Source organism: Cajanus cajan, chromosome 11 (assembly GCF_000230855.2).
Source record: "Cajanus cajan strain Asha chromosome 11, NIPB_CcT2T_4, whole genome shotgun sequence".
Classification (NCBI taxonomy): Eukaryota; Viridiplantae; Streptophyta; class Magnoliopsida; order Fabales; family Fabaceae; genus Cajanus; species Cajanus cajan.
The window spans coordinates 19,864,825-19,885,430 of record NC_138527.1 but is presented as its reverse complement, the minus strand read 5'-3'; the positions used below and the strand labels follow the sequence as shown (position 1 = coordinate 19,885,430).

General features: G+C 32.7%; 2 protein-coding genes across 2 annotated transcripts; one reads left to right on the top strand and one right to left on the bottom strand.

Annotated features, from left to right (window-relative positions):
* The first annotated feature begins 4,250 nt into the window (after window positions 1-4,250).
* Window positions 4,251-7,279, top strand: LOC109816635 (Pentatricopeptide repeat (PPR) superfamily protein). The gene has a single exon (XM_020381711.3). The coding sequence runs from the start codon at window positions 4,392-4,394 to the stop codon at window positions 6,567-6,569; it is 2,178 nt and encodes a 725-aa protein (XP_020237300.1). The 5' UTR covers window positions 4,251-4,391; the 3' UTR covers window positions 6,570-7,279.
* A 4,674-nt stretch (window positions 7,280-11,953) lies between these two features.
* On the bottom strand, window positions 11,954-15,433 carry LOC109816624 (reactive oxygen species modulator-like protein). Its single transcript, XM_020381699.3, has 3 exons — window positions 15,256-15,433; window positions 13,005-13,042; window positions 11,954-12,351 (listed from the first exon to the last, which is right to left on the bottom strand). Exons 1-3 carry the CDS (start codon window positions 15,326-15,328, stop codon window positions 12,238-12,240), a joined length of 225 nt encoding a protein of 74 aa, XP_020237288.1. The 5' UTR covers window positions 15,329-15,433; the 3' UTR covers window positions 11,954-12,237.
* Window positions 15,434-20,606: the final 5,173 nt, after the last annotated feature.

Below are 20,606 nucleotides of genomic sequence, written 5' to 3'. Positions count from 1 at the left end.
GGTCTTCTTGGCCTTAGTGTTATTCCATCATTGTCATTTGGCTTCCAAAGAGCATAAAACCTTGGGAAATATGTGGGTATTCCCTTACACCATTCAAAAGTGAATTGAGCAACTTATAGTGGCATCATTGATAAGGTAACGCAAAGGCTTAATAATTGGAAAGCTAGGAACTTATCCTTTGCTGGAAGGTTAACATTAACTAAATTGGTGTTTACCGCTCTCCCTTCCTATACCATGTAAATAGTATGGTTACCTCATAATATATGTGACAATATTGATAAGAAGAGTAGACAATTCCTTTAGGGCGATACTATTTATAGCAGAAAGGTGCATACCCTAAGCTGGTTGGTAATTTGCCAACCCAAAAATCAGGGTGGCCTTGGTATTTGCAATATGCGAGACATGAATATGGCCTTCATGATGTAAAAATGTTAGAGTTTGATCACAAAGAAGGATAAATTATGGGTGTAAGTTCTTATATCCAAATATGGATGTTTAGATGGTATTCTACCAAGAGTTGAGAAAAAGCAAAAGATGTCTAATCTTTAGCGCGGAATATGCAAGGCGTGGAACCTAGTAAAGACGCATATTCGATAGGTTGTTGGTGATGGTGCAACTGTGAAATTCTGGTTTGATAGATAGGTGCCAGGGTTGGAAGCATTAATTCCGTCAGCTTTGACATTTTGTACCAATTGAGGAATTATCAAAATTAGTAGGAGATTATGTGAATATGCAAGGTGAATGGGATCTGGGTCATATTCAGAGTTGTCTTCTGGTGAGATCGTTAATCATATTAAAAGATTGGATCCTCCTTGCATAGATGTTGGTAATGATCGTGCGAGTTGGAATCTTACTAATGATGGTCACTTTATGGTTAAATTAACATATGAGGTGATTGGTTCGATGCAAGCCCCTACTTCCTAACCAATTCTCAAAGTAATTTGGCATTGGAAAGATCCTGAGCGAATTCAAACTCTCTTATGGAAGATAGCCCATAATAGTTTGCTAACGAATGAGTATAGCATGAAGTTGGGATTGAGTAGCAGCTCCTCTTGTGCTATTTGCACCACTAGCACTAAAAACACTTTACATGTTTTAAGGGATTGCCCGTTTGTAGAAGAAGTTTGGAAGTAGCTGCTTGAACAACGTAAAGACACTCAATTCTTCACTGCAAATCTTCTTGCTTGGTTATTACGTAACTTATTGAAATCTGGTCCCTTGTGGGGAGATTGGAGAACCTGGTTCGCGGTAGCTCTTGATAACCTTTGGCATAGAAGAAATCAACACTTATTTCAGAACTCTAACACCTCCATTGATCAGCTGGTAGCGGTAATCAAGGCTCGTGTAGTTTCGATAGCTGCTACAAGTTCTTCATCAAAAATCTTAGAGCCTCAATCTTTTTTATCTCGTTTGCATACTACAACTACACAAACATGGAGTTGTCCTCCCAGGGTTTATTCGAGATGCAAAAGGAAATTTCATGGTAGGATATTCATGTCAATTGGGTAAATGTTCCATAATCCAATTTGAACTTTAGGCAATTTGACATGGCCTCCTTCTCCTTTAGTATAGAGGCATTAGCAACAAAGTTTTGCTAGAAATTGACTCTAGATCAAGGGTTGCCTCTTGTGGAGGGATTATTCGAGATGCAAAAGGCAATTTTATGGTAGGATTTTCGTGTCAATTGGGTAAATGTTCCATAATCCAATTTGAACTTTAGGCCATTTGACATGGCCTCCGTCTCCTTTAGTATAGAGGCATTAGCAGCAAAGTTTTGCTAGAAATTGACTATTCCATGGCGGTAAAGTTAATTCTTGAGGGGTTTAGTGCAACAGATTATCTCCCTCTCAGTTCATGTGACGTCCATTTCAATCTCTCATATCTTTTGAGAAGCAAATATTATGGTCGATTGCTTAGCTAAAAATAAAGGGCCTACGGATGTTGACTTTTTTCTTTATAGTTCCCCTCCTGATTTCATTCTTAGTTATTTAGAAGCAAACAAGTCTACTAACTTATCTTTGAGTAGTTTGTAATTGGGCTTTAAGCTCCTTTGTTCACAAAAAAAAAACTTATAGGTATAATTAAAATTTATAAAAAAATTACATATATATGTATATATATATATATATATATATATATATATATATATAATATGTTGAAATATATAAATTATATTTAAAAATTGTATAAATGGATATTTTAAACATGTGAATTATATTTAAGATTTATGATAAATAATTTATATTATAAAAAAATATTTTTATTTATTGATATTTTTTTTTAAAAAAAATATTAATATTTAATGTATAAATAATTATAATGAATAAAAATTGAATTTGATAAAAAAATTACAAAATTTCTTATAAACTCTTTTGTCTAATAAAAACTTTGAAGCTTTGTTTGTGAAAGAGGAAGGAATAGAAGAGTATAAAATGATAAATGAGAATTAATTTGATAGAAAATAGATAAGTAATATAATAAAATGAAATGAAATTTATAATTATTTAGTAGAATAAAATTAAATGAGAAATAAAGTAAAATTGATATTTATAATTACTATTTTACTTACTTTATAGTATAGTTTAAATTATTTTTTATATTATATAATTTTGCACATTTTTAAATTTCACAAAAATCATCTCAATAAAAAGAATATAAAAAAATAATGTAATATCCACTTTTAATTCCTCACAATTCTTCTTAAAAACTTTCTACCAAATACAAATACTTTTTTTTATAACTACTATGGTGCATTTAAGAGAACCGGGGCACCAGTGTATTGAATACATGTGCCTATCAGTATTTGACACGTGTAAAATACAATTAAAACATGTATTCATTTATTTTGACCCAAACACTTTGTGTATTAATTTGTTTGTACCCATTATTATTTTTAATCAAGTAATTACCTATTATCTTTTGAAAATTTTGGTCTCTTTCCCAGTTACATTTTTTGTTGAATTTTTTTGTTCTTTTGCTGAGTATGGTTGTTGCTAGTGCTAGACAGTAAAATCGATAGAAGCTCGTGTGGAAGTACTCACATACGAAACGGATCCTACGCAGGTTGGTTTTTTTGGTTCAAATCCGTGTCTTCATCGTCTAGTGCAAAATGTACAACAAAGAATTCCATGCCTGGTTCCACACACAGCAGCCCAAAGAGAAGGAAGAATGTGCTGTTTTCGTTTTGCAGAATGATGGTTTCTTCGAGTAACCATCCAAGGAAAAGGAAGGAAGAATAGCTGAATAGGAGATGAGCAACCAAGTTTTGGAAGTTGAAGAGTTTAACAATTTCCAAAATAAGTTTTCAAACATAGCCCAACACTTTTTTTTTGGATATTACCAAAGAGTAACATGGGAAAAATATGTAATAAAATTAAGTTTATGGGAGGAAAAGAAACAACCACCAATGGAAATTGGTACTTACACATGCATTGTTATAAATCAATGACTCCAATACACCAGTGCCCCGAATTTGTTTGTTACATGTACTACAGCATCATACTTTTTTTCATATCCACACTAATCCACCTACTAATCGCATGTTTGAATTCGCGTCAATAATTCATATCTCGACAAATTTAACGCAGAAGTAAGATATAATAACTTCTTATTTTCACGTTTTATACGCACGTTGAGTTCTTTAAACGTCAATCTAAACACGGGCTAAATCACCTGCATCAAACGTAGGCTTAAAAATATTCTCATAAAGGAAAATAGCTGTTGAAATTTAATATGTAAGAACTAATTTTGTCATTCTGCTTAGTATCCTTAGAGCATCTCTAGTAGGAGTTGCTTATAAACAACTTCCAGTACCACATCATGCCACATCAGATTTGTGGATTGTTTAAATTTTAGTAAAGTTACCTGTACAAACAACTTTACTAAAATTTAAGTAATCCACAAATTTGATGTGACATGATGTGGCATTGGAGGTTGCTTATAAGTTACTCCACTGGAGATGTTCTTAGAAACTACTGTAATTTTAATATACAAATCCAACCAACTGAAACAGTAAATATTATAATTTTAATAGAGTTAATCACTTATACACTGTCAATGTAAAGTTTTTTTTATACTATTAATCAATTATATCTTTTAATTATGTTATGTTATTATTAAAAGTAAATGTATTTATAGTGACATGATATAATTAAAAGATAATTAGTTGTCAATATAAACCCTAAACCCTAAACCCTAAACCCTAAATATTTTACCGTGACAATATATAGTTGATTATCTCATTTTAAAATACAAATCTAACCGTCTGTACCAGTTTCCCACCGTGGGAGATGTATCATATGCTAGCCGCGTCTTAGTTGAAGTGATAGATAGATGCCATGCCACGATTGGTTTGTGTTTGGACTCATAATAATAATAACTTGGCATAGTAGATGACCCAATTTCCATGCATATACCCACTTCAAGTTCAAACCTTCCGCAACCTTCTCAAAGCCTGCATTGCCCAAAGAGACCTCATAACAGGGAAAACCCTCCATGCCCTTTACTTCAAGTCCCTCATTCCACCCTCTACTTACCTCTCCAACCACTTCACCCTCCTCTACTCCAAATGTGGCTCCCTCCACAGTGCCCAAACCTCCTTCCACCTCACCCAACACCCCAATGTATTCTCTTACAACGCCCTCATCGATGCCTATGTCAAACACTCCCTAGTCCACCTTGCCCACCAACTGTTTGATGGAATTCCGCAACCAGACATAGTCTCTTACAACACCCTCATAGCTGCTTATGCTCATAGGGGTGAGCGTGGGCCTGCATTGAGGCTCTTTGAGGAAGTTAGAGAGCTTGGTTTGGGACTGGACGGGTTCACGCTGTCCGGCGTGATCACCGCGTGTGGTGATGATGTTGGATTGGTGAGGCAGCTGCATTGTTTTGTGGTGGTGTGTGGGTATGATTGTTATGCTTCGGTGAATAATGCGGTGCTTGCGTGTTATAGTAGGAAGGGGTTTTTGAATGAGGCCAGGAGGGTGTTTAGGGAGATGGGGGAGGGTGGGGGCAGGGATGAGGTTTCGTGGAATGCGATGATTGTGGCGTGTGGGCAGCACCGGGAGGGATTGGAGGCGGTGGGGTTGTTTAGGGAGATGGTTAGGATGGGGTTGAAGGTTGATATGTTTACTATGGCGAGTGTTTTGACTGCTTTTACTTGTGTTAAGGATTTGGTTGGGGGTATGCAGTTTCATGGGATGATGATTAAGAGCGGGTTCCATGGGAATTCACATGTTGGGAGTGGGTTGATTGATTTGTATTCCAAGTGTGCTGGTGGCATGGTGGAATGTAGGAAGGCTTTTGAGGAGATTTCTGCACCGGATTTGGTTCTTTGGAACACGATGATTTCTGGATTTTCACAGTATGAGGACTTGTCTGAAGATGGTCTTTGGTGTTTCCGAGAGATGCAGCGTAGCGATTTTCGTCCGGATGATTGTAGTTTTGTGTGTGTGACTAGTGCTTGTTCTAATTTGTCATCTCCTTCAGTGGGAAAGCAGGTTCATGCTTTGGCTATCAAATCTGACATTCCTTATAACCGTGTTTCGGTAAATAATGCCCTTGTTGCTATGTATTCCAAATGTGGGAATGTTCAAGATGCAAGAAAGGTGTTTGATACGATGCCAGAACATAACACGGTGTCATTGAATTCAATGATTGCAGGCTATGCACAGCATGGTGTTGAGGTTGAATCACTCAGGCTTTTTGAACTGATGCTGCAAAAGGACATTATACCTAACAGTATAACCTTTATATCTGTTCTTTCTGCATGTGCACACACTGGAAAAGTTGAAGAGGGTCAGAAATATTTCAATATGATGAAAGACAAGTTTGGTATTGAACCAGAAGCAGAACATTATTCATGCATGATAGATCTTTTGGGTCGAGCAGGAAAACTCAAGGAGGCTGAGAGGATGATTGAGACAATGCCATTTAATCCTTGTTCTATTGAATGGGCTGCTTTGCTTGGTGCGTGTAGAAAGCATGGAAATGTGGAGCTAGCTGTGAAAGCAGCCAATGAGTTCCTCCGGCTGGAACCTTATAGTGCTGCTCCATATGTAATGCTTTCAAATATGTATGCCAGTGCTGGAAGATGGGAAGAAGCTGCAACAGTTAAAAGGGTGATGCGGGAAAGAGGAGTGAAGAAGAAACCAGGTTGTAGTTGGATTGAGATTGATAAGAAGGTGCATGTCTTTGTGGCTGAAGACTCTTCACATCCAATGATAAAAGAGATTCACGTGTTCATGGTGGATATGTTAAGGAAAATGAAGCAAGCAGGGTATGTACCAGATATAAGATGGGCATTAGTGAAAGATGAAGGGGTAGAGGCAGATGAGAAAGAAAGAAGGTTATTGTATCACAGTGAGAAGCTGGCAGTTGCATTTGGCCTGATCTCCACCGGAGAAGGGGTGCCTATACTGGTTGTAAAGAATCTACGAATTTGTGGTGATTGCCACAATGCCATCAAACTTATTTCAGCCATCACTGGCAGGGAGATCACTGTTAGAGATGCTCACAGGTTTCATTGCTTTAAGGAAGGGAACTGTTCATGCAGGGACTATTGGTGATAAAAACAGTCAATATTGCTACTTCAGTGGGAAAGTGCGTTATACAACCATACTAATTATATACCTATGGCATGTTTTGGTAAACACTTGTTCAATAGAATTTTATCAGCTGAGAGCTTATTCATAAGCTTGAGATTGAAGCTTATTGAAACAAGTTAAAAAGAACTTATTTTAATGAGTTTCACTGTGATAGGAAGGTCATCAGTCACTTACAATCTTTCTTAAAGTTCAAATAAACTTGACAGAACCTCTTTCAAAGCTGCTAAAGCCAATGTAAAAATAGGAAAAATTACCATCATAGTTTTTGATTAATCCGCAGGATGATTACATTGACAATACCAAATTACCAATTCTAAATCTATGCTGGCATTACTTGTTAAGCTCAAATGTGGGCTTACAGAGCTTATTTGCAGAAGCCTACTCATAATTTTAGTTGGAAGAGACTTCTGTTTTTGGCAGAGCTAATGTTTACAACAGGAGTTAACGTTGGGAGTCTAGCGTTGGGAGACTTAACAGCATGAAACATTTAGGTGACAAACTTTTTCTAAGTATTTGTTTATTTCAGTCTGTGGTTGCGATGAACCTTTGGGTTATCAACTTTACTTTGTCCTAAAAATAACCGTCTACTAGACTAAGATGTCAATCTGCAGAAAATTCTTGTCTTGGATCTTTAGGTGAATAATATTAATGTAGACATTGCATACTGTCCCCTTCTCCTTTTGTCTTCCTAGTTAAAAGTTCCTTCCATGTGTGACTAGGCTAGCCAAAGCAACAGATTTTTGGGTGTCCGTTCCTCAACTAACCTTTATTGTTTTCTCTTTACCTAATTATTATTAACTAAAAATTTTATGTGGGCCCAAGAACCTTAGCACAAGTGGCATCAAATACATTTAGGGATACTGCACAACAAAAACAACTGATGGTAGTTGTAGAACAAAAGGCTTTATAAACCCCTACACTAGAAACTCATGCTTTTAATGTGAGACCCAAGTCATATGCACCTTGCAATTGGATCATTTGAAGGTTCAAATCTCAGTTTTTCTATCCTTTGGGTCTCCTTCTGCTCATTATCCGTGGTAATGCTCAAGTTGATCAAGATGTTTCTTCAACCCACCTTGAGGATTCTGAAATAACAAATTAGACATTGATTATGCATTATTTGACAGCACTTCTACATAGAGCTTATCTTTTAACAGAAGGCATTGCACTGGTGATCATCAATCTTTTCCCCACAAATATAATATAGCAATGCATTTGAATTCATTTTCTGTTACAATTTTCAGATGAGTAATTAATTTATCTTATTTAAAAAAGATGGTAATGTTTAATATATTAATTAATACCAATTTTATTATTTGTCGTATTTTGGTTATGACCAGTAAGAGAGGGTGGTAGTTAAGTTAAACATTTCATAGAATAGTGACTTAAAAATTTGAAACCATAATATTGTAACTATTGAGAAATATTCCGTGATATTTCTGACTTAAAAAGTTTGTTCGAATCACGGTTTACTGCAATACGGAAATCTACTGTTGAATGAATTATATTCAGATGGTAAAACATTTTTTCTAGACAGACTTTTTTTCTTAAAAAATAAAACAAACAGTTTTTTATGAAATTATTTATGTAAGCCAATACCCAGTTGCTTCTTTTTATGTTTTTAAATTTTCTAAATTATTAGGTATAATCAGTTTTTCTTGCTAATTTCTTATTCATCAAAACTAGTCTCATAATATAATTAATTTTGAGTAAACCAGGGAGAGATGTGTATAAAGCTTACTAAAAGGTTGATTCATTTACTGAAAATTGAGGCTCATTTACAAAAGTGCCGAGATTCAGCTTTACATGTTCAACTTAAGAATGGTTAGGTAAATAAGTCCAACACACTAAACAAAACTAGTCATATAAGAGCTTATTGAAATAATCATTAAAAAAATCTCAGGTCATAAGCCGATTGTATTAACTTAAATAAGTTGCATACAACCTCTTCCAAACACATACAGTAATCCATAAGCTTACTTGATTTATCACATGTAGACAATTTTAAATTAAGAAGAAATATACTTTAGTTTAATAGTTTAATTTTTTTATATATGATCATTTTTTACATTATCAATCAATTAGAAATCAACTTAAATATAACTTTTAAAATAATGATTATAAAAAAAATAACATTATTGTCATAATGTCAATCTATGATGGGATGATAGTGTATAAAAACTTTATATTGTCAATACATTTTAATTAAATTTTTAGTTTAACAAATATAAGCATATGTTATTTTTTATTTTTGACTAAACTCTCTTTACCTATTTATATATTAAAAAGGAAAATTTTACTAAATCTCCTATATATTTTCTTTTACTGTAAAGGCTCTGTTATTTTTTATTTTGACTAAACTCTCTTTAACTATTATATACTAAAAAGGGAAATTTTACTAATTTTTTTTTTACTGTATTGGGGTGATATGTTTTAAAAAATTTTAAAAGATAGAAAAATAATATACACTAATAGTGTAAATTACAGTCATATTTTACTCATAAAATTTTATTTTTATACTAATAGTTTAAAATCGCCATAACATTTAGTCAGTGAAAAACCACCAGATATTACTTCTATTAAAAGCAGTTTTATTGAAAAAAATATATGACTTACATCATTATAGTAAAATTGTTAAAATGTTGACTACTTGACAACTTTAAAAGTTAATTAGCCCATTTCAGTCAAAACAGTATACTAAATCATGTCATACATGTGTAAGAATAATTCAATCTCAACTATTAATTTATTTAAATAATATACGGAACGGTTAAAAATAAATAAAAAGTTGGAATTCTTATTGAGCTTAGCTTAAGTACTGTTAGCACTGCTGAATTGCACTTTAACTTGGATAACGCCTTATACAAAAGCACAAAGAGTAGTTTGGTTTGTGTTCACGATTTACTGAAGTAGAATTAATAAATGTAATGGTTTTCATCGCTACATGCACATTATCATAAAGGTTCAACATCTATTATAAAAAGTAAAACTTCTCTAAGTCAAAAATATCAGATTTATCTTATCTTACTGGTACTAAATCCATGAAAGTTTCCCATTTTATTTTTTACCCAATTTTAAACACATTTTTTAAACAAAAAAAAAATTAAAACGTCGATTTTTCCATATTAATTGTTACACTCATTCTAAAATCCTACCAATTAAAATATTAAAGTTATTAAAAAATATTAAGACATGTTAATCACAAGTAATTACAAATTCAAATCATTTAGATATAAACATTATAAATCAATATATATTGCGTCATTTTTTCCTCATATTATAAATCAGTCTATAATTGAAAATTAATATACCATTCTTATCATTGTATATTAAGATATTAAGATTTTAATTTTTAATCTTATCAAGATTAACACATATCTTAATGTTAATCTTAATAATACTAAATGTAGATAGTCTCTCATTTTATTTTTTTCGTTCAATCTCAGACACATTTTTTCAAAAAAAAAAAATTCTAAGACAAATTGATTTTATCATACTAATTATTGCACTCATTCTAAAACTCTTTTCAAATAATTAGCATATTTTATTATTATTTTTTCAAGTTATATTTATACTGCGGGTATTAAAAACAATTTCTTGAGTTATGCTTATATTGGGATGAACATTTCTTCATCTGTATTTATATTTTTTTATACAAATTTATTGTATGTAAATATGAATGATAGTTTACAAATTAGTTTTTTATTTGATAGGGATTGCTTTTGTGACACCGCTCTATTAAAAAATGAAAATCATATAAATCTAGTGTATCTTGTAGGCATCATATTTTAATGCAATCTTATATTTGACAAATTGAGACTCCTTTTTACAACTATTTAAGTGGAGGATGAAAGCACTTGCAAATCCAACAATATCAAGGAAGGAACTAACATATTAATCACAGTAATAAAGGACAATCATGATTGTATTTACCTTATTTCATGTAGTTATGTTAGTTTACATTAATATATGAAGTTTATAGTTTTTAAAACACTCCTTTTAAACTCCCACAGGATAAACAATCTTATTGAATTGGTATTTAATTTCATCTTGGATAAAAAAAATGAGCACCTATTTTTATTTTTAGATATTGTCAATTTTATATTGATTTGGGTATTTGTTAAAGTAATTTCTTTTATACATAGAGTGAAATGATTTCTTTTGATTTAAGTATATTAATATTATAATTTCTTAAATGTAATTAGTATAACTTTCACGACTTATATTATAAGGTCCATTGTTTTATATATTAAATTTATGAATAATTTTAACTTCAATTGACTCAATATTGATTTTTTAGTATTTTTAATTAAGTCAATTAAAAAAATAAAATAATAGAATATTTTTTAAAAGTAAATTAAACATTTCATTATTGGTATTATTTTGATTTCAATATCTGACTTTGTTATTTAAAACCATCTATAGAAGAAATTTTTTTTTTTTATAAATCTAAAGTGGAAGTAGAGAACAATTTATTTTTTAAATTTATAAATAATTATTAAATATATCGTGCATGAGTAAAACAACTAGTTACAGTTATTTATGAAAAAGATAGTTAAACAAACTTCTGCAGAAGTTAAAATAACAAATTAATTTGAACTTTTATGAGAAATTTAATTTATTTTACTTTTTTTCCTCCTGGAAAATGCTTGTTAAAATATTTAACCTAAATGTCCCGATGCACACTATGAATATCATCCATAGATATGTTGGAGGAGCAAGTATAACATCATAGGTTCCCCCCATAGTACAAGCAGCTTTTAACAAGGGCTGGGAACAAGTCTGCAAGTATATCGACAACCATAGTTAAACTTCAATCTCAAAAGTACTTTGCCTAGACAAGAATCTGTTTAACATAACTAATAATTACTGCAACTTTGAGAGGATAAGTTCAAGTCCTACTTTCAGCACATTCTGACTTTCAAAACCAAGTGATAGAGAATGAAATTGCAGTTTTTATGTGGCTCAATTCTGCCGCTACCCCGATGTCATGGAAGAAACAAGTTTAAAATAAAAGTGAATTTCACGAATTAAATATGAATTCATCTTCTTTTTTTTCCTTTCTCTTGCACCAACTAATCCAAATCCCATCTTTTAAATGATTTGAACACAGTAACTTGACTTTTACATGTAGTACATATGCAAAGTGAAGCAGGTAAATTACAAACAATTTTATTCACAAAACTTTAGTTACCAGTATACTACTTTCTGGCCAGAAATAGAGATGGGATTGGATCATTACCCAATGGGCATTTTAATAACTGAGTATGGAATTAGGTTTGAGCGAGTAATTTTAGTGAAAGGAGGGGAGTGCTTAAAGACATCAAGTAACATAAACACAACACTGTCAACACACGCATCTGCACTGCTTTTTTATTGCAAGAGCAATTCACTGTCTCAGACTCTCAGATGAAAGTGGGGAATCAAAAAGTAGAAAGAAAACCCCAGCAAAGAAATTTCAACAGTACTATCCAGGGAGAAATAAATAAGAAATTTCACAGGAGTAGTGCCATGAAACCTTTTCCATGATCCAGAAAACCAAAAAAAACAGTAAATCCCTGCTTTACTCATACTTTACAAGGGCAGCAACCAAAGCTCTGTAAGTAGGGGGGAGAACAAATCTTTATCCTTAGTATGATTTCCCACAATGTATCAAGCTTCCAGCACCCAAGAAAAGACCAAAAATAGCAGCACTTCCAAGTGTAGTTTGTCCAATATGCCTAATTTTCAAAAGTCCAGGTACCTGCATATCAATGGACTAATAGATATGAATACTGCTACATATGAACCATGAAAATAGTAACTCACTTTCACATCTATGATAATGTAAATCGATATCAGTACAAAAGATTTAAGATGTATGTTTTGACAACCCAGTTAAACTTTCTTTAGTTTTTGGCTGAGGTGGTGGGTGGTACTGGCATGGTTAATGTTTGGGAAAATTAGGGCCAGCTGTTGAGAGGATCTTTAGACTAGAGTGCTAATACCATAAATAATTTCGGAATTGTGTTATTCACTGTGCTCGCGCACTCACCAACTGTGTATCTATATTTGAACAAATAATAATCAAATACAAGGTTAATTACATAATCGTAAGGAAATCCACATGCAACCCGTATATTTTGCAGAATATAGTATATCATTTGTTTATTTCTGATAACTTATGTTTTACAATAAGCAGTTGCTGTTCTGTGCCACTTAACAAAAGAAACTAAATAACTAGTCTTTCTTCTTAGCACTCAATGTATGAATGCAAACAAAATTTAAAAATGTTTTTCATATAACAAAAGGCATGAGTATGAAACATCTATTGAGACATCATATCAATAAGGAAAGCCAAAATGAAGCTCTAAATAATCTTATTATTGAAGTTCAGAACAAGATCATGTGACATACCTTGTACCTAATAGCCTCATATGTTCCATACACAGCACCTGGAAAGAAGGCAAAGAAAGCAAGAGATTAGGTCATGGTGTATAAGATCTTTTAGATGCAAGTGAATTAGAAATCATGAAAAACCAAGATGAACGTATTCTTAGATGCATTTAACTATAACATTTCAGCCGATAATACAGTTTTACACAACCACCTGGCTGACAATGCCCACTACTTTTTGAAGCAAGATTCGATATCCAGAATAAAGATAATTCACACTTCACAAAACTTCATAGATGAGACTTATGATAAAGAGTCAAGCTCAAGTGGCCAAAACATTTGAGGAACCAAATGTACAGGGGAATTTATGTGCAACTGTACACCTAAATCTAATATTCAATAGAAAACAAGACGCAAATTAATTACAATGAAGCAATCAGTCCCCTTTGACCCTTTCCATTCTACTAGGCAAATATTCCAAGACTTTTCAAACAGACCTAGGCGCATCATACAAACGTTTTGTATGTCTAAAATTGAGAGACTTCCATAGAAATGTCTTCTTGTAACAACATTGTGAAAAGGAACGCATAAATAACCTATTTCAGAATCCCCAAGTTCCAGGAATATAATAGATCTCCAGAACAATTAAAAAGAGCATTGCAAATTTACAACTGGTAACAATAACTTACAGAGGAATGAGGATCCAAAACACATAAAAACAGAGCAAAAAAATCCGACATTAAATTTATCTATCTATCTATTTGGTTACAAAAGAGGTCTAAGATCTAGTGTGGAGCAAAGTTGTCAAACTTGAGAGTCTGTAAACTCATGGACTTGTAAACTCCAGTTTATTTAATATAAAAAGTCATATTAAAACACATACAAATGACATTGACATATATGCATAACATAATACTCTTAACACAACACAACAACAATTCAACATTGCAATTTCATAATAAAGCAAAGTAGCAAGCGACAATAATAAAGTGTGATAGTACATTGGCACCAAATAAGAACAAATTACATAAATGACCAAATCATTCATAAAATCATAAAAAACATAAGATACTAAAGTGAAAAGATTTAAAAAATGAGGTAATTTTTTCAAATCATTTGAGCACAGTAAAACACTACCACTACGGGTCAATGAGGGGAAACAATTATATTTGATTTCAAAATCATTGACTCACTTCTTGATTTGAGAGTTTATGCAAGGTTACACAAGTTTATCCAAAAAAGAGTTTGATAGTGAGTTAAGTCATTTTGTCTATCTAGAATCGTAAAATCATAAGAGTCTAAGAGAAAACTTGAGAGTTTGACAACCTTGGTATGGAGGGGAAAAGGTAGGCAAAAGTTAAAACGTGGCCTTGGTGAAATTGAAACCCAGTATGAACTAGTCCGGAAAGATACCACTCATGCTAAAGCTCTTGGTCTAAAATCCAAGTCTTTTTACATAAAAATAATTAGTTTTATGAATTTAATTTATATGCACTACCAGTGTAAAACTTTTTTACAAAAGCATCCAATAGAAATTCACCATACCACTACATCATCCAATTCATTAATATCATATGGCAGCAGGATGAATTCCTATTGACTACTCTGGTTTGTTTGAGAGAAAAGAAAGAAAACTTTAAAAATTGAATTGAAAAGAAAAAAGGAAGAAAAAAAATGATTTTTTTCTTCTAAAAATGAACTTTTCTCTATTTTTACTTTCCATTTTCTCTTCAACCAGAATAACAAGAATAACAAAACTCTGTCCCACTAGTTTGTCATCACCATTCCCATTGTTTCTCTTCTCCATTTTCTTTCATATCGCGCCAAACAAACCACAAGGTTCATTTTAGTTGTGAGAAATCCCCTCCTATTTTCATTTCCTATTTTCACAAACAATTATTAAAAAAAATACAAATATTTGAAAGCATGTAAGTGAATATTTTGGCAAAAACCCTCGATTCCACTTCAAAACCACCATAAGCCCTAACCCGGAGATTTAACAACACGCATACCAATTAAACAGATATGCACAGAAGAACAAGGTTCTCTAATCAAATCAGTGTAACAAAACCATCGAACTTCACTTCATAGCAAATCTAAAACAAGAAAAAGCGTCAAAGGGTTAAAATTAAAAGACCAAAGCTACAATAAGCAATGCTAGAAACACATATCATCCCAAAAAAAAATACTTTTAAAAAATAAAGTATAAATGAAATAGAAATAAAGCGTGAGGTATGGTAGAAGGTGAAAGTAATGCATATGTGAGACTGACCGACGGCGCCGCCGACAGCGCCGCCCATAGCGGCGCCGGCGGTGACACGAGCGAGGCAACTGTCCCTTGCCATTGGGAGTCGTGTAAGACGCTGTGACTAGTTTTGTTTTCGGGAGAGAACTGTGAAAGTGAAAACCAAACTAACGTGTTCCTCCTTCGTTTTATCCCTAGCTGTCCTGCGAACAGGATGGGAAATATACCCGTACTTGCGGGTAATACCCGTCCTGATTTTAACGGGGAATATCTGGTTTGACCGGGTACGGGTACGGGTACGGGTACGGGTAAAACTCGATATATTAAATCGGGTACGGGTACGGGTACGGGTATGTACTTACCCGCCTCGTACCCGTACTCGTACCCGTCCCCGTTTCCATTTTTAATTTAATACTCACTTTTAATTTAATTATATTAAAAAAAAATTAATATTTTTTATGTGTGATTATTTATTATAATATGAGATAGAAAAATAACTTAATTATAATTATAATATAATAAAAAAAATAATTTAAAAATATTATTTTTTTTACATAAAATAAAAAATAAAAAAATTGACGGGTACAGGTACGGGTACGAGTATATCCGATACCCGACGGGGACGGGAATGAGGATAAAAACCACATACCCGGCGGGTACGGGGACGGGGACGGGGATAGATTTGACTCGCGGGGACGGGGACGGGTATTATAAAACTCGTACCCGCCTCGCCCCGTTGCCATCCTTACCTGCGAATGCATCAAATTAATTTTTAAAATACTAAACATCACTTTTTTGCACTTTTGTCCTGTACTTTTTTCTTATTTTATTTTTTGATTTTTATAATTTAAAATAAAATTTTCTGTTTTTTAATTTATTTTTTAATCTTTAATTTTAATATTTTTATAAGATATATTTTGTAATGTAAGCTTATTAAATTTACATAACAATAATATATTTGATTTAGTGAGTGACAATGTGCAATGTGTTACTCACCGTATATTTAGATATTAGTTTAAAATCACATTCAACTAAAATAAATTTTTTTATTGAAAAAAATTTTTTATAAAGAAAATTACGAAAGTAAATCCCTTCTTTATTTACACAAACGAATCCTTTTATTGTAGAAGTTTAGAATTTGATTCTAGGAGATAGAACTCTGAGCTTTGTTTTTCACATGTCCAGTCATTTTCTGGTCGAAATTCGGTTCTTCAGGAGCCGGATCTCGAGCAAGTATTTTTTTATTTTAAAAAAATGTTTTTAAATGATAATTTATAATTTTAAAATGTAATTTTTTGTAAATTGATCATTTATATTTTATTTGAAATATTAAAATAAAATATGTATATAAAAAATAATTTTAAAAAATGATAATTTATATATTTAAAATTTAATTCTTTTGTAAAATGATAATTTATATTTTTATTTAAAATAATAAAATAAAATATGTATATAAAATTAATACAAATAATAAATAATAATAAGTTTCTATATTAATTTAAATATGTAAAATTTTGTTAATATTTTATAATATTAATATGATAAATTAATTATAAACACAAATTTACACATTAAATAAAATAAGTTAATTAATACTAAATATTAGTGTGTAAGTTGTAAGAAAGTGGTTAAATAAAAGGTAATTACTAACATTAATCTAGACATGATACATTGAAAAAATATAGGTTGTAGGCAACATAAATCAATGATGGCCATAAACAATGTTTGGACATGTTTTTCTTGTGTGACCAGGGCTGTGACAATAAGAATAATCTTTTACACGACTTTTTTGTTCTCTAATGTCTATCTTTGTTCTTATTTCGCTTGACTTGGGTCGACCCTTGGAAATTCTTTTGAATTCTGGATTTGGGCACAAAGTTAGGTTAGTGTAAGTTAGCCAATAGCCTTCATGTCTGAATTCTTCAAATTGTCCTTCATATACCTTAGAGACTCGTTGTAAGGTATAGAAGGGAGATATGTAAATGTTAAAGTTGTGGTGTGCGTGTAAGCATGAAGCAATTACATGCGAGCATGGGATGTGAACTTTTTGGAACTTGCCACAGTCACACTACATCTCATTTAACCTTACTGTAAATGTTCTTGCTAGTCAAACTTCTCCCGGATGTTATGTCTCTTCCACTAAAAATCTTGTGCTTGTTCTGTCAAAGGTGATCACTTTATGAGTGTTTGCCTTTGATTGTGCATCTTGAATTTTTTTTATGCAACTTCCGAGTAGACATGTCCAACATTAATCATGGCATCTACCTTCCTACCTCTCTTGACGAAGAATTTGTTGCAACAGGTGTATGTTTCCATGACCATGGAGAAAATTGGGAGTTTTCTTGTTTTCTTTAGGATCAAATTAATTGACTCTACTAGTCCCCAACGTCATTCGTTGTCCCATGCAAGTGTCCATTTGTTCCTTGGGATGTTGTCCTACCATTATGATGCTTCTAGATTATTATCTCTTTCTATGTTGTAATAATAAAAGAATCTGGGCCCAGTCATCTCATATGTTGAAAAAAAATTTATAAATTAAACTAATATAACTGCTAACCAAGTGTAGAAAGTAATAATAACTGTAGAAAGTAATAAAATTACTCATATTGTTGACATCTTTCTTCAGTACAATGTTTTAGAACCGTTGCATGAAGTTTTGTGCAATATGTCTAATGCAATACACATAGACAGAATTGTTTTCTATCCAACCACTTCCATTTCTGGAGCATGCACCTCTGATAGCCTCGTGACGATCTGAAATGAGGCACAACCCCTCTTATGGTGTTACTTTTCGTACAAAAATGTTTTATCCACTTGAACAATTGACTTGTAGTGAGCAAAACCATCAATGCATGACTTGAACGTCCAAAATAGCCTCTTGAAGAAAACGTTACCCTCGTCCAACACATCAACTTTGTACGTCAGTTGTGTACTCAACTTCCAAATGAAGCCGGGGACATACAGTTGCATTGCTTGCAACAAACTAGGTAACTTGTGATACGATTCCTCCTAATTTCCAAAAATATTTTCAATTACTAGTTGTTTCGCCAGCTAGCCTTTCTATAGTTGATAGTGTAACCCATTATTGACTTTATGTGGGCTATGGTAATTGAGATGGGTGTGGGAGGATTAACCTCAATAACTTCACGAATGGTTTGGGAAATCATTCGTGATCCCAACTTATTATGATCTTTTGAAATTAGTGGCAAAACACATGTGTGGGATCCTTTGAGCTTCATTATTTCCCAATATTGCTCTTTGGGGCACAATATTGCTCGACATCGCCAATCACACTCGCCATGAACACATTCCATGACAACCCTAGCTTGGCTTGACAACTTCACCTTGTACGTGCAGTGATTGACAATATGATATTTGTTGATGGCGTCTTGCACTTGTTCTTTTGTGATGAAGCGTTGACCAACAAATAGTGTTTCGAGCGGATAGACTACCGTTTCACGATCTAGAACATGACTAAACTCCAAATCATGTTCATTTATGTGAGTTGGAAAGTCTAGAAAATGTTGAGGTGGGTTGTATGTAGAGCCGTCAAAATAGGTTGTGGCCCGTGGGCCAACCTGGCCCACCTTAAAAACGAGCCGGGTCGAGCCAAAATAAACAAACATTTTATTGTAAGTGGATATATTTAAACCCGACCTACTTTCACCTGGCCCACCCGAGCTGAACCCGTGGTGGGTCAGGCAACCCACTAGCCCACCCATTTTTTTTTTAGTTAAGCACAATTGTAAGTCTGTGACTGCACACACACACACCAAAGTCCAAAACAAAAAACCCTATTCAATTTCTTCCTTTTCCATCCAGCCACCACGAGTCCACGATGCAACCAGGCCAGGTCGAAATCCCCTTTGTCGAGCTTTTCTGCTAGGTCATCCAAAAAGGAAGCGTCGTCATCATGGTTTGAAGCGGCATCGAGCTCTTCTACGAGTGTTTCACCATTTTCCACAATTTAGGTGCTGGATGCAACTGATAATGAACCTTGGGGTCCTCATGGTACTGCACTGGCAGAGATTGCACATGGCCACAAGCTACTAAAAAATTGTAAATAGATTTCTATCTCTATTCCAGTTATTTTACTTTTTGTTTGTTTTTTATTTTCATATTTAGAAAGTTTCTAATACTTTTTGTCTTTTTCTAGTAAGTTGATTGCGGTGAATGGTCTCTCTGTAAATTAGAAGTAAGGTGCAAGACCTGATGCACTTCTCATGTTAGTCTTTATATCAATTAATAGTAAGAATAAAGAGTGAAGCCACGTAGTTCAACTTTCATCATTTGTGTGGGTGAAAATTCCAGCGAAAAAACATAGGTTACAATTGCAATAATCACAAAATTTGTCTTACTATATAATTGGCCTTGTTTAATGGTGCCGTTGCAGTAAGAAAATACATTATTTATTTAGAATATTTCATTAAACTTCACCATTGGTTTAACCCATGCTTTGAGTGATTGATGCTCTTTTATAAGCTTAAGAGAATGATATTAGTGCCTTGTTAGTACCAGAGGTCCTCATAATAAATTATTATTGTTTCTCTTTCAAAGTTCAAATTGTAAGTTTATGAATTAGCAAATAAGCTCAATCCAACTACCATTTAAATAAAATTGAAAATTTATATTCCATTATGCTCTAATCTTCCTATTCCATTACATGACTATTGTTGTAGTTTTCATTATAATTTTATCCATTTTAATAGTCCCTAGGATTACAAATAAGACATATCTTTTGGAACAACTTTCTTTTCCCTTCTTCCACTCAAGAAACAATTCATAATAGAGTTTTCTAAGGAAAAAAAAGAAAAGTATACAAGAGTGCAGGAATGGAGTTTTGTTGTTTAATTGATAAGTTCTTTCACTTCTCAATTCAAATATTTAATTATTGAATAAATATATAATGATGTGAATAATAGTTTAATACCTTCTATATATTATTAATTCTTTGCTATATATTTTTACTAGTGATATATTGGTATTTGATTGTATGAGTAACTTTCTTTTTATTAATGCTTTCAATATACAAAATGGAATCTGAAACCCATGAGCAAATTATTGATGCTGGGTTAAATGAATAACTTTCTCCTATTATTGAAGATATTGATGATTATAGGCCAACTAAGAAGCCTAAAACAACCACATCTAAAGTTTGGGATAATTTTACTAATCTTGGGGTAAAAGATGGTAAAGAAAAATCTAAATACAACCATTGTGGTAATGAATATGTTTGTGGCGGTGTAAAAATAGGGGCTTCATCCATGTTACGTCATTTGCAAAAGTGTGATATCGTAAGGCAAAAACAAAAATCTGCACAAATTGGAAATATGATAATTGACCAAGCTGACAAGTTGAGGTCTAGAGAAATAGGTCAA

Excerpts from the sequence above, each read along its gene's own strand:
- LOC109816635 (XM_020381711.3), top strand. The coding sequence starts at position 4,392 with ATGACCCAATTTCCATGCATATACCCACTTCAAGTTCAAACCTTCCGC.
- LOC109816624 (XM_020381699.3), bottom strand. The coding sequence starts at position 15,328 with ATGGCAAGGGACAGTTGCCTCGCTCGTGTCACCGCCGGCGCCGCTATG. Across the intron at positions 13,043-15,255 it reads CGCTGTCGGCGGCGCCGTCG|GTGCTGTGTATGGAACATAT; the intron begins GTCAGTCTCACA and ends CCTTCTTTCCAG. Across the intron at positions 12,352-13,004 it reads ATGAGGCTATTAGGTACAAG|GTACCTGGACTTTTGAAAAT; the intron begins GTATGTCACATG and ends ATTGATATGCAG.